Source organism: Phocoena sinus, chromosome 3 (genome assembly GCF_008692025.1).
Source record: "Phocoena sinus isolate mPhoSin1 chromosome 3, mPhoSin1.pri, whole genome shotgun sequence".
In the NCBI taxonomy this organism is placed as follows: Eukaryota; Metazoa; Chordata; class Mammalia; order Artiodactyla; family Phocoenidae; genus Phocoena; species Phocoena sinus.
In genome coordinates this window covers 92,926,239-92,941,660 of record NC_045765.1, presented here as the reverse complement: position 1 = coordinate 92,941,660, position 15,422 = coordinate 92,926,239, and the positions used below count along the sequence as shown (strand labels likewise).

General features: G+C 33.2%; 1 protein-coding gene across 4 annotated transcripts in view; it reads right to left on the bottom strand.

The window, feature by feature from the left end:
- CHD1 (chromodomain helicase DNA binding protein 1) overlaps positions 1-15,422 on the bottom strand; it is an 81,968-nt gene that overhangs the window by 52,040 nt on the left and 14,506 nt on the right. For all 4 annotated transcript variants that reach the window (XR_004349057.1, XM_032625628.1, XM_032625629.1 and 1 more), the window contains exons 3-5: positions 3,821-4,022; positions 2,672-2,779; positions 1,351-1,415 (exon numbers count right to left, since the gene is read on the bottom strand). Coding sequence is in view for 3 of the 4 variants with exons in the window: in XM_032625628.1 (XP_032481519.1) it covers positions 1,351-1,415; positions 2,672-2,779; positions 3,821-4,022 (375 nt within the window). In the remaining variant the exon portion in view is untranslated. The remainder of the gene's footprint in view (positions 1-1,350; positions 1,416-2,671; positions 2,780-3,820; positions 4,023-15,422) is intronic.

Genomic DNA, 15,422 nt, shown 5'->3' with positions numbered 1-15,422 from the left:
AAAAAAATATTGGATGTATTGTTAATATTCTGCTATAATATAAACTTCAAATGAAAGATACACATTAAGTTCTTACATATACACTACATCCTGTCTCACAGCTGCTGTGCTACTCCATTGCTCTGCATGGCTTGCATCAATTATGACTGTGTTAAGGGTTACAAAAGCAAGCACACATGATAAACTTTGGTTTATGATAAAAAACATAATAGAGAAGCTAATTTTTTTATCTTGAGATTTTTTTTCAGCGTTTGCACATTAGACAATAGCAATAGCCAGGATATATGAAAGTCTCCGTTTTTATAATAAATATTATGATTTTTATATCCAACCAAATCTATCCATCATCCCAAATTACTTTTGTTTTAAAATATTCTTTGCTTGCACCCATACTAAGTTCAGAAATTACTAACTCAGTGGAAGAGTTACAGTTGATGAGACACAGTAGTTGAAAATACACTTAGTAAAACAGAAGACAGATATGAAGAAATCAGCCAGAATGTAGCATAGCAATAAAAGGATAGAAAACATGATACAGTTAGATTCATGGATAGGATGAATGATCCAACAAATATATACAATAGATATGATCCAGTAAGACAGATACAATATATATCTATTAACTGTAGTAACAGAGAAGATTTACAGAATGGGAAAGAGAAAATGCCTAGAGATACAATGACTGAATTTTCAGAAACTAGTAAAACTCATGAATCTTCACATTAAAGAAACATAAAATAAAGTGCATAAAGTGGGATAAATAAATAACAAATCCAAAGCTGGATGCATCAAAGTGAAAGTGCAGAATACCCAAGACAAAGAGAAAAATAAGAGACAAGACAATGGAACAATGAGAAACGAGAGGAAAAAAAACTCAGACCATCTAAAATATCGGAACTGAGATCTGAGGTACTCTTAACACTTCCTGGGTCAGGATCTTTAAGAAATTACAGTGAGTTTCTAAATGAGTTCTACAGAAGAAATAAATTTCATGTGCAGATAAATAGTAAGGATAGCTATTAACATCAGAATCACCTAAAATCTATCATCTGTTGGTCCCTACACTCCTATATAGGTTTCTCAAGTTATCAAGATTTTCTGATATTGTGACTAAGAAGATCTTTGAAGTTTAAAAATATATAGGGGAGAGGGGTTATAGGAGATAAATGGTACAAAAAACTCAGGTTGTCACAGAAAGATAAAAGTTAAAAATTAATGGTTTAAATTAACCTAATAAAATGCCATGAACCAAGAAGTTCACTTTTGGCAACAATTGTTCATAAAGGAAGAAATACAAAATCATTAGGATTTTCTTGATATAAAAGTAATCAGTTGAACAAAACGGCATACTCTTTATGTTTTTTCCTTTTGACCTCACTCGATGAGTCATCAGAATCTTCACTGCTAGAAGAATCCTGTAGAGAAAAATATATAAAGTTAATGTTATTAATGATTAGAATTTAACCATAATACATTTTTATTACTTTTATTAACTTTTTATTACTTTACTACTTTTATTACTTTTTATTAACATTCACTTTAATAATAAAGGCTTTTTTTCCATGTTATGTTTATACCAATAATTAGCACATAAAGTAATTAATAACATTTTTATTGCAAATATGTAACAGCTAGTGCAATTAGGTAAACATCACAATGCCAGCATTTTGTATAAAATCTTATAATCCACTGGCTCTGGAGACTATTACTGTTGCCTAGTATGGCCTCAAAAAGGAATCCTAATTGTTGGTATGTCAAATTTTCATTTAATATTTTTCTTCCTCATCAGGCAGTTTTTGATATACAAATATCCCCCACTCTTTGAAAGTTCAATTTCTACCACTTCACTTTTACAAAAAACCTTCATTGGTACCTGTTTTCACTAACTGAAAAAAAATCCAAAGAGAATTTTTACTTTTACAAAAACCGGCAAAAAGCAAAAACAGTGTTCAGCATTTGTTTTGCAGAGAGCTGTTATAGAGGCAGCAAGGACGCGGAGCAGCGAGAACAGCACCTCCAAGCTCCTTCCCTGGGAACTACACTCTGCATCTCAGCACTAGCTGCCATAATTCTGAACTGTGTCTGAGCATCTGTGCTTTATCTCCGTTTATTCTGCACAACAGTTAGCAAGATGTGTCCTAAGGAAATAGCTTCTTTGCTTTGCACCATTTGGATGAGGAAAGGAACACTCTACTTTCGGATAGTTGGGGAAACCTACAGTTCTTCCTGAATGTCTTTGTGCAAACATACCTGCATGTGTGCTCATGTGCACACAGGAACTACATTGTTTACAGTTGCAGCCTATTCTTTTAAAAACATGTTGAGAATTCTCTTATTAATGTTCTGTACAAATATGACCTAACAGTATGGTATTTCTTCATATATGAGTGCATACATGTGTGTGTATTTTCCTAGTATTCATATTTACTTTATTCTAGTTTTGCTGTGATGAGCAAATGCACACAAATTTCTGTTGTTTGCTTTAGAAACAAGAGGAAATTTGGATAAAAATATGTCTACATTTCAAGGCTATTGATACACATATTTAAATTTAGTTATTTTTCTATCCTTTTAAAACCCTTCCTGTTTCTAGTAATTTCATAAATAGCTACCTAAATGATTACATATCATGTCTACTTTTCAGATAAGAGTTTTCACAATGAAAACTCACCTCTTCTGATCCACTATTAGATGAAGTTTGATGTTGCTGCTGCTGCTGCTGCTTCTTGAGCATTGCAGATCTCTGAACAGCCAGAATACTAGGGCTAGATTTCCAAAACTATAATAGAAATATAAACAAGTGAAGAACAAAGTTTTGAGAAAACTGGAAAAGGTTTAATTTATTGAAAAGTAGTACCAACATTTTCACTGCCTCCAAATAATAAATTAAGACTATTTTTCTTACTCACATTATACATAATACAATATTACTGCAATATAATTAAAATAAAATGCTGAGCTTTAGTTGCATATAAATAATTTATGGTGTTTTGAGTTTCACAGACAATCAATCAATATGTTCTTTGGTATTAAGACTATTATTTTCAAAGAAGATGTGATAATATATGACACCAGTGCTACTCAAAGTGCAGCTGCTATTTTTTTTAATTGGTGTGAGGTGAAGATGAAGAGCTTGAGTCAGAATGCAAATCAACTAAGCACAGTTTTAGTTCAACTGACTTTTTGTTTTTGTTTGTTTTTGGTAGCAAGACTTCCTGAATGAAGGAAGCTGTATGTATATTCTGGCCCAAGCATCTTATCATGACTGGTATTCTAAGTAACACTACTGTATACTATTCTGAGGTATAGACAAGTTTTAGTAAATCTTGTAATAGCCTTTTTTAAACAGAACGGCCCTTAGCCGATTCTACCATGTATCTTCAAGGAAGCAGAGTTCTATTAAAGTCTCCTATTAGCAATAAAGTATCTCCTCTGAAGATCTTGAAAGTAGAGATCACACTGTAAGATTAACAAAAAGACCTCACAAAGCCTTACATTTTTATCCATGAGACAATCAATGTTTATGCAACAATTTCTGCCTCAAAAAGAGAAAGTTTTGTATGTGTTCATTTTTATATGTTACAAAGTTTTGTATAGTTACAAAGTTTTGTATGTGTTCATATAGTTACAGACTGCTTCTCTTCCAAGCCAATCAGTCCACAGATACTGAACCACAAGCTTGAGAATCACTTAAAGTGTATTTTAATATTTGAAATCAACATTTTCTAAAAGCTAGATTAAGAATGCTCTAAACTAAAGCTATAAATTTTCCCAAAGTAATACAAGAAATCTACATTTCATTGGATAGTTTATTTATTACCTCAGCTCCATCAACTTTCGGTGGTTTTGCTTGAACTTTATTTTCTCGGGAATTGTCTGACTCAGACTCTGACTGACTGCCCGATTCGGATCCAGAATCAGAGTCACTGCTACCTGACTGGCTACTGCTTCCATCACTACTGCTTCCAGAACTTGAACCAGATCCAGAGCCTGACGCTGACCCAGAATCATCATCCGACTGGCTACAATTAGAAAATACACAGATTTCAAACAAAATTCATTAAAAAATTTAGTTTTTCTTAACTCAGCAAAAAGCCCCAGATCATTAAACCTTGTTTAGTTCATATGTCAACTGTCTATAACCAAACAAATAGAAAAGGAATTAATGTTAATCTCTGGTAATAACTGACATACTAGATAGATTTAGTACAGTTTGGGATAAAACACAAGCAATCAGATCACAATCTTCCTCCAAGATAATGAACAAAACCTACCAAGTACAGAATCCTGGGCTAGAAAGTTGGAAAAACAAAAAGTTTAAGCCGCAGTCCCTATCTTTAAAAGGCTATTTGATGTAGTAAACATAAAGAATGAATTCTGTGAAGAAAAGGTTAAATGTGTTAAAAATTCTTATAGCAAAAGGTAGAAAACAAATTAATTTACAGTTTCAACTTGTTTTCAAGTTTACATTTTATGTTCTATCATCTCAAGGGAATGTAAATTATTACCACTAAACTATGATAAAATACAATTTACTAAAAAATAAGATCAGTAATTGCTTCTCTGAGAAAATTATTGAATCTTTTATGGTTCCTTAGTAATAAATCTGAAATAGAAAATTCTCAAATCTTTCCTAGCCTCTATACACACACATGTGAAAGCAATTAATAGTTCAATGAGAATATCTCATTCTCAGTCCAAAGTAGTCTAGAGATGGTCTGTACTAAATAAATGATTGTATAAATTACTATTATCCAATAGGCCATTTGTTCACTTGGTGTTTCCATTTGAATTGTTGAAAACCAGGGCATTAAATTTTTGAAATACATGGTAGACTCAGCTTTTGATGTAATTTCATCTGGCTTCATGAGAAACAACCGGTAATATAATATATACCAACACACAGCAAAACTCAAGCTTCATGTTCTCTTGCTGTAATTTTCAGAAATACCACCAGATGGAGGTATTACTCTAAGAAAATCCTGCAATATCAAAAGGTAATCCCTTTCTAAAAGTAATTTCTCCTTTTCCAGAGCGAGAAGTTTCTACATGGAAACACAGACATAAAAGTTTTCAAGAAGACTTTTGATTCCAAAAGTTAGATATAAATTAAAATGCTTAAGGTGTGAACAAACATATGCCTATTTTTAAAATCTGGGAATCTAGTGGAATATGTTTTTCTACATTTCTATCACAATTTCTACTCTCTAGACACCTGGTTCAAGAACAGCATAGTGTCTTTTAATTAAAAAACAAAAACAAAATTTACCATACTGTATTTTACTTGGATCCCTTGAAATTTCAACAAGAATATCAGAGAAGATATTTTTCCTGACACAATTTTATTTTTCCTTTAACCCACTAGGCAAGAGACGTTTTTCATTTATTCAATAAACCTTACTGAGAACTTTCATTCGTTAGGCACTGGGAAGACTGAGATGAGACAAAGTCCTTACCATTAAAAGAACTTCTAACCTGTTATGGAGACAGTCATGTCAACCAATAAATACCACTCTGGGCATATTTAAGATAACTGAACTAGGAGTATGCACAACACTGAAGATACAAACAAGTTAGGTACAGTAATCGGGGAACATTTAAAGAAAGTGAAGATGAACTAATCCCTCAGGAAAGAAGAATTAAGCAGAGGGGTATCATTTTAACTGCTTACAAGCTTCTTGAGGGTAATGTTTATTTTTCCCAGCATACCTTACACAGGTGGGCGCTCAGTAAATACCTGAAAAGTAAATGGACGGATGACTGAATTTGGGAACTATCATGAGCCTATATTGTTAATTATATCTTGATTAGTCATGAAGTAGCTAGTCAAAATTCCTTGTTAATAAATCAAAATTCTTAAGTGAATGTAGGAATCTTCCTTTCATACTCTAGGCAAAAGTTGGCTGGAGATAAGCTAACAGCCTGAGCCTAGACTACTCTAAAGGCATATGTTTATTATTAGAATGTCTTCACCTTACGTATTAAAAGTATAAAGTATTTATTTTATTTAGTTGTTTATAGCAGGATTAAGAATAGACAAAGAATTAGTAAGGAATGTTTTACATACTTCCATAGAATGAACTACAGGATATAGTTAGGTAAAAAGAGCAAGATACAAAAGTGTTTATAGTATGCTTCCTTTGTATATGAAGGGGGAAATGTTTACACATAGTTGCTTATGCTTCTGAAAAAAGCAATAATGGCAGCATAAAACAATTAAATTAAAAATGGTTACCTACAAAGGGAGGGGAAGAAGAAAGTAGAGGGAACAAGGATTGAAATGAGTTGTCAGTTTCTGAACCATGTAAATGCTTTACATAATTTATTTTAAAAGGAAATCCTAACAATTGAGAGAAAATATATATAGGTTCGGGGGCGGGGGGGGAATCTATATTCAGACATAAAATTCTGAGCGAAAATAGGTGAAAAGCCTCTCCCTAATGAAGTAATTCTATTTCAGCCCACTGCTGCATATGCTCTTTCTAGACAGCCACTGCTCATAATGCTCTTTCTAGAATAAAAATTAAACATGGCCTAACTTGAGAAGTTTTCAGTGTTTCTGTAACAAAGGTCAAACACCTATGAGGTGCAGGAATTTGTTCTGCCAACCTATCTCCAGCCACTTTCCCACATAAACCCTTAGTTTTAGTGATAGCAAACTACTTGTAATTCTCTGAGAGCTAGTTTCTCTTCCCACTTCCTGCTTTTGCATAATTACTTCCCTTTTTTTCCCCCACTATATAATTTCTACTTGAGCCTCACTTCATGGGTACTTCTCCCTCAAATCTCTCTTGACTCCAACATTAAATCATCTGAACATTAAATCAGGCTTACCTCAGCATTCCCACAGCATCCTGTACCTATTACTATCTTGCCCGTACACACATCATATAATAATCACTGTAGTTTTCTGTTTTCTTTTGTTTTTTGGTATCCTACCTTTGGTATTCTACCATATGTTCCTGGAATTCTTACTTGTTCTTTGTATGCTGAGCACTAAATGAAGGGCTCAATATATGTTTGGTGGGTGGATAAATGTCATAAGCAAACAAATCAAAGATATATATGGATACAACGTCTTACATAAAATTCACAAATCGAGTTTGACTATAAAAAATATTTCTAAGCTCCAATTAACATTTTATTTATTTAGGTAGTAATCAATAGCACTTATTTTTTAATACAACATAAGTATCTGTATACCACTTAAGAGTTATTACTTATATTAAACCTCACTAGCCCAACAGTAATAAGGTGGTAGATTATTAAAAACACTGAATTCTTTTCCTCATCTTTCTCAATTTACCAAAAAAAAAAAAAACCCACCATCATATTTATGGGTACTTTGATAAAATTATAGTTTTCTTAGGGTAAATTAAGTAGAAATACAACATTTAAACATAAAATAGCAATTAATGTTTCTTTTCAAGCTTGTTTCTATGCTCAATTTCAAATATAAATGAGAGTAATATAAAGAATTACCATTTATCTAACAACCAGCTTCGCAATTAACAACTCATACCAATCTTGTTTCAAATAATCCAGCTTCCCACAAACACACAATCTCAAACATGTTAAAATTTCATCCATAAATACTTTAGTACTCATATGTAAAAACAAACAACAAAAAAACTCCTATTTTTAAACATCCACAAAATGAGTATCATTTTTAAAACAAAATCACTTATTCCTTAATGTTAAATATGATATTATTATTAAATAGTATTAAATATCCAGTTTAGTTTATCTCTTTAGTTGATTTCGTTTCTTCATGGACTGGAAATCCAAACACAGTTCATATACTGCAACTGAATCACATATTTAAGTCTCTTTCATTAACCTGACAGTTCCCTCTCCTTTTTTTTTCCCCCTTGCAATTTATTTTGTAGAATAAGTTAGGCAGTTTTTCCTGCAGACATTTCCTGCTTTCCAGATTTTACTGACTGCATCTCTGTGGTATTATTTCACAGATTTTTCTGTCCCTTGTATTCCTTGTAAACTGTTCGATCTAGAGGCTCAGATTTAAATTCAGTACTTCTTGGCAAGAATGTATTTTAAGAGTTGTTGTGGACTTCTATTAGAAAAAACAATGTTTGGTTGTCTCTTTTTGTATGAGGTTGTTTGATCTGTGTGTACAGGTTATTTCCAGCCTTATCCTTCCATGATACAGTTCCTCATAACCCCTACAGGGAATTCATCCACTATTTATTTAGAGGCAGTAAAATGGTGATATTATATCATTCTTTATTTACCCAGTATATCATTTCTTCACTAGTAGGTGGAATACTTCTTCTATAAGGAGAAAATTTCCCTCACCATATTTGTTAACTTTGAGGTACAGTTCATACAGGAAATGCACTTACATTTCTTTTCCTTCTTTTCCAGCTTTCAAAATGCTAGCATCCTTTCAAAGTAAGTAGACCAGTAATTTTCTAAGTCTCATTATGAACTCATGGATTTGAAGTTATTTGATGAGTTTTAACAATCCATTATCATTGTTAATGCCCAAATTGACCCCTCTTTAGCGAACAGGAAACCCTTTACTACTTCCTGAATCCTTTTCACAAGACCTCAAGTCGTCTTTGATAGCTTCCTCACTTTCTGGTCTGATGAGATGAACCACGCTCATCTTATATATTTCTTGCCTCAGACTGTAACTCAGGCATTTCATCAAAAAGCCCTGCTTCTGTTTAAGCTGGAAATTAAATTGCAGTCTGAGTACTAGGTGAGCCTATTACTACTGGATTGGTCATTGTTTTTAAGATTCTTTTTTTAATAAGATGAGCTGGGATACGTGTATTTTTAGAGACAATGAATTAAGAATTTACACTGTAATTCCAAGTCAAATTTGTAGGTTTTTTACTTCTCTGATTTTATATTTATACCATCACTTGGGTTGAGTTTCTTGGTTCCAAATGACACTAATAAAATTATTTATTTGCTTTATCTTAGAATATACATAACAGTTTCAAAATAGCAATAACATTGATTAACAATGTTAACTAAAAGTTAAGATGTCTTAACTTTTAGTTGAGACGTCTTAACTAAAAGTTAAGATTTCTTCACAATTCTTCTTGGCCTTCAGGAATACTCACCCCTACTATCAAATTACTGCTTTGAAGCCAACTAAAATAGTGATATTTTATTAGTGATATTAGTTTTGATCACCAAATTTCTGTATGGTCACTAATTTTGTTTAATTAGGGTCATTTGCTTTTTTTTCATTTTTAGGAACTGCTTTTTATTCACTTTGATCTAATCTTGCTTTATTATTTACTTGGATCCAACCTGAGCTACCAAAGTTATCAAAATCCAGCTTCCATCCTTGTCTCCTCTACACCATGACCTCTCTCCCCCTTCAGAAATTATTTTTTTAAGTTTTTCACTTATTTTCCCTTTTTCAATATAAGCAAATTATGAGTAAGAGTATATTTATATTCCCTTTTCACAAATGATCATTAACATATTTACAATCTTATATAAATGTCATATTATACACACATTGTATCCTGGAGGTCATTCCATAGCAGTGTAGGGATACAGTCCCCTTTCCTTTATGCAACTGCATATACTCCATTTTGTAGATACACCATAGTTTCAACCTGTCCCTCAAAGATGAACCAGTCTTTTGATACCACAAACAATGATACAAAAAAATGACCCTCTGCATATCTTTTTTGTATTTATGGCAGTGTATCTTCTTATTTGCTATTTATCAACCAATGTAAATATATCCCCTGTGAAATTTTAAATTTACAATCACCTAGCACCCAGGTCTTGATTCCTAAATACAAATCCACACTTAAGTAAACTAGAAGTCCTTTGAGAAATGGCAGATTCTAAGGATGGGACAGGGAAGGCACCAGATGAACCTAAACAAGCTTGCTGTGCCAAAAAGCAAAATACTAAAGAGAAAAGAAGAAAAAACAAGATATGGGAGCCAACTTGAAGGGGCTTCCATCAGCTCAATCTGATTTGAGCATCAAAACAGACAGTAAAAAAAAAAAAAAAAAAAAAAAAGTAAAAAAAAAAAAAAAAAAAAAAAAAAAAAAAAAAAAAAACAGACAGTAAAGGATTATTACCTAGTAAATAAAACAGGAATCCTCAAGTCCATGCTTATGATAGGTAGGTAGGTAGAAAGACAGACAGACAGATGGCAGATGACAGGCTGAAAGAATTCTGAATGCCAACTGGTAAATGTGGACAGAGTGGCAGTGTTAGAAAATTACCATTTTGCAATCATCATAGAAAACACTGGTTCAGGCAAAAATCATCAAAAGATGCTAAATCTAGGGGGGAGTTTGATGAGTAAGATATTTACACAGTCTCAAAGTATCTTCTCACAAATTGCTCATTAGCTGTATTAATGGATAAATTAGAAACTACAGTGGAAAAACCAGATATCACCCTGTCCTGGTGATCAAAACTAATATCACCAATAGGGACAGACAGACATTATGAGCCTCCAGATTTGATACCTTTGTGAAAGACATATCATCACTCACACAGTCCTCCAGCCAGGGGATGCAGAGTGCAGGGGATGTATAAATTGCATCAAATCATAAGTAAACATAAGACAAACCTAAACTGAGAAATATATTCTATAAAATAACTAGCCTATAGCCTTCAAAATGCTAATGTCATGAAAGACAAAGAAAGAGGAATTGTTTCAGATTAAAGGAGATTAAAGAGACATGACAGCCAAATCCAATTTTAGACTGAACCCTGTACTGAAAGATGACTGGGATGATTGACCAAACTGGAATACAGAATAAAGATTAAAGTATTATATTAACGTAAATTTTCCTGAATATAATAACTATACAGGGCTTATATAAGGGAAATCCTTGGTTCTTAAAAATATATATACTGAAGTTTTAAAAGCATAAATGGATATGACTTTTGCAACCTACTCTCAAATTATTCAGGAAAAATAAATACATAAATATCATGTATATAAACATATATGTATAAAAAGAAAGAATAAAAGGGAAATGTGGCAAAAAGCTAAATCAGTGCATCCAGGCAGAAGCATATTACAGGAACTATTCTTGCAACTTTTCTGTAATTTGAAATTCTTACAACTTTTCTGTAATTTGAAATTAATTCAAAATTGAAATGTTAATAAACAAAAATAACTTTTTCCAGTACCACAAGATTGTGTCACTAATATTCAATATTGTGGTATCTCATATTCAAGTAGTAAAAGGTACAAAGATGAGGAAATTTTAAAGCTGCAGATGTCAAATGCATATGAAACAGGCAAGTAAGTAAACATTCAGTGGCATGAAAAATAAAATATCTAATATTCAGCCAATAAAATGGCCAAGCTGAATAGGTAAAAATATAAGAACTGCATAAAACTTTTCCTTAAGAGATATGGAAAGATAAAAACACTAAGGAAGGGAAATTAAAGACCAGCTGTATACAAAAGCTGCCTCAGAAACTGCTGGTCACCCAACTCAGCATGTCTTCTTTTCCTTAGTAACAGAAATCCCAATGTTATGGTCTACAAAGTATAAAAAAGTGTACAGCAAAAACTCCTTGCAGCTAAAGTATGGCTATTAGCTAAAAGTTCTGACAAATGAAACATAAGCAGAAATGTTGGGTTGTACTTCCCAGAAGGCTACTCAACCGGGCTGACTCAGCTAGGAGATGCTCCCTTTTTTGGCCCTTCTGATTTGCCTTCAAAATTTCCAGCTGTCTGACAGTAGGAAAAGTACTCAAAATTCACATTTGCAAGATTCTTTTAGTATAAAAGCCAATATTCTTTTCCAATATTCCCAAGGTTATGGTAAGTGAATGTTCTTAATAACCTGAGTGACCATGAAAAATTAATATTCTGTTCAGTAAGACATTAAATCCATTTTTAAATTGTTTTATTCAAGTTAAGTTTTTAGGAGCTTTAGTGCAGCTATCATCAATGGTTTACTTCCTCATGAGTTCCACATAACTAAAATGTTATGATTCTGTATGTATGGATTGGCTCTGAGAAATGCTTTTCAAATTCTAACAAACATCAAGATGACCAACCCTCTCCAAGTTTTCAATTACATATGCCTTGGCCCCATCTCTTAGCCCCTGGTGAAGCTAGTACCTTGAGGAGTTTTAATGACTCACTTTTGTTCTTGGGATAAAATGACTAAAATCTGATCTCTGCCTACCTCTCCAATTTATCTTAAATGTCTCTATTCTGCACCCTAGTCTCACTAACCTCCTTTAGCCCTTGAATTTGCCATGCTTTCTCACCTCACAGCCTTGGTATAAAGCAATTCTCCCTACCTGGAAAACTTGTTAATCTTCATCCCACCTTCTTCCCTAGTTCTAGACCTCTTCCCCCAGACTACATTAGACATCTAGCATGGTATCTGGCACTTAGTGTATGCTTAACATAAACTAGTATGAGCACAGGGGTGTTTTACTTAACAACTGTATCCCTACTTTCTAGCACTCTACCTGACATATTCTGAAAATATATTTATGAATTAATAAATGGCTAATACTACCTCCTCATTACTTTTATTCAAAAACACCATAAGCCTAAATCTTCCACAGAAATTTTCTTGTTCTTACTCCTGGCTTCTCTGCCTCTACTTTTCTCTTTTGGGTTTTTTCTTCCTCCAAGTCATCTAACTTAAAACTGTTTTGGAGAAAATAATTTTAAGAAGAAATTTTTTCTTCCTTTTTTTTTATTTTGAAGAATCAGACGATCTGAAAACACCAGGTCCACTTCCCACATGGTCACAATTGTCTATATCTAAGTAGCACTGGTTCCTTCTGATGAAGGATATGACCTCCAATTCACCAGTCGCCTCCCCTAAACAAATGTTTTATACCTGGACAGCTTCATTCATTTATGTTATCTGTTTGGCCCTTATGGCTCCTTTTCTCATTTATACTCCAATTAAGACAAAATTTTTAATATCTCTTTATAGCTTTCAAAATATTTTGGTAAAACGAATTCCATTTTATCCTCACCACCAAAAAATGTCCTTGAAGGCACATATAGGGAGACTTCATAAACTGTTTTCAGAGAAGACAACCCTTCTAAGGTCCCAGCTTTAAGGAGACTTAATTCTGTAGTCAAATACTAAGTTCCAGTCCCAATCCCAGCACCCTGTCCAGAGGGCCCCTTCCAAATATCCTACGTTGTCCTGTTTGCTCAGAGCTTACTGCTCTGACTTTGAGTTCCGTTCTGTTCCTGGCACATCAAAGTTTTCTCTAAAGTTCAGCTGCACATCTACTTTTTTTTCCTTTGCTCTATATTATTTAGCATTTTCACGTGTTTGTGGGTAGGAAGTGCTTCAGAGTGAGAGTCTATGTTAGCTCAGCCCAGCCTATGACAGAATTGCAAGACCTCCTTTCTCTATACTCAACTTTCCACTCTTATCAGTCCTTTGAACTAAAGAAAACACTACTACCTATACTGAGTACTTGAAAATAATGTACTCTCAAGTGAATAAACAAAGATTCTTCTATGTTACAGGAAAAACATGCTTTTTTATCACAGGAATTGGAAACTAGCCTGCAATGGAACATATAGAAAGAATGAATAAAATAATGACCTTCTAAGAAAGTGGTAGCAACGGACAGCTGCTTTCCTTACCACTAGATCGCCAACAGAAGAAACTGGCCCTGATAAATCTTGGAATAGATTGAAAAGTCAAAAGAAAGTAATACTGAAGTGGGTGTAGAAGTACTGAGGAGGAATGAAAGGAACATCTCAAAACAGTAGCACTAACGAAGAAGAAAAAACCACTGTGTATTTAAACATCATACGTAAGTTAGACTACCTTTAATTTATCAAAGGCTTAAATCGACGATTTCATTTTAAAAACATATCCATTTGTTTACTTCTTTACTTCCTAATATGTAAAGATTTTCTTTCTAATATATCACATTTCCGTAATTTTTCTTTCCTTTTTTTAAACTGGTAGAATTTAGATGAATTAGACTCTGGAGAGGAGGAGGGGAAGAGAAGTTATAGGATACATTGATAAAAGGTAAACTGATTTTTATTATAATAGAGGCTTGTGTGCCTGACAATTACAGTAGTAACTTATTATATTACAATAAATAGAACTGTATTTGCAATCAAAGAACTGTATTTACTGTTCTAAAGAACAAGCATATTGCACTAAATTCTCACTTTACGCCTTGCTCCCTTCCTCCTTAACTACTGCTTAATTGTCAATGCCATTCAAAAGGACTTCTTTGAGGGAGGTTTTGAAAGAATTTTTTGACAGACATTTGTGGGGAAATTCGGGACTAACTTGATGGTGTTCTGAAATTCAACTGACTTATTTTCTCCTCGCCTCCTAGCCCTTTTGTCTCATTATATGTATATATTTACACCCATTAGATAAGCCTCAGGTTTCTACCACATGGAAATAATAAACATACTTAAGGATTACTGTGAAGATTTAAAAAAATGTAAAGCATATTATCTGACATATACTAGGAGCTCAATATTAATAGCTATTAGAATTTTAAAAACTGATTTTTTTCTCCTGAGTTCAAGATCAGAATCATTACTTCAAAATTTGTGTTAGGTGTTCTTTGGACTGTCATAAGTATAAATATATAAAATGTCTATGCATAAAACCTGTAGAAATACTAACAATTTCCAAACAAACTAATAAAAAAAGGAAGACATGGTGATTACTAACTGGTGCTATGTGCCAAACACTGGGTTCTCATCTAATCCTTTCATTTTCATACAATAAATAAACAAACTGAGGTTCAGAGAAGGCTAAGTGAAGAAAACAAACACTAATATTATGAAGAATTGAAAGAAAATTCAGAAAAATGAAAGCCACTAATTTCTTAGTATGATAGGAGTGATTTATTTTTAATATCCCTTGATGTTGTGCCATATGAATGTTGTCTACTTGCCCCTCCCCACTCACCCAGTATCCACTGTGCTTGCCCTTTGGTATTACATAACTGGCACTCCAGTTTTAAATGGCACATGCCAACCCAGCTAAAGATTAGATTTCCCAGCATCTCTTTCAGCTAGGTGTGGCCATGTGAACAGGTTTTGGCCAATGGATTATGGCTAGGAGTGATGTGAAATTTCTACATCTTCACCTTAAACATTAACTGGCTTGCCTTAAATCCTCCCCATTCCCATTTTCTTCCTGTTGACTGAAGATGGCAACCACTGGAGCAATAGAAGCCACATGTTACAGATAACAAAGCTGTCCTACTAGCCAGAGTACCTGGATAACCTCAAGAGGTAGAGCTCACTTAGCTGATAATGAAAAGAAGTAACTATTTTTGAGACCCTGTGTTTTGAGGACTCTAGTATATATGGCACCTTAATTGGTTCTCTAACTGATATGCTATAATAATGTTTTTGCAATAAACACTTTTGAAATAACAAGTTTTATATATATGTAATTTGAATTTGTTTGCTCATC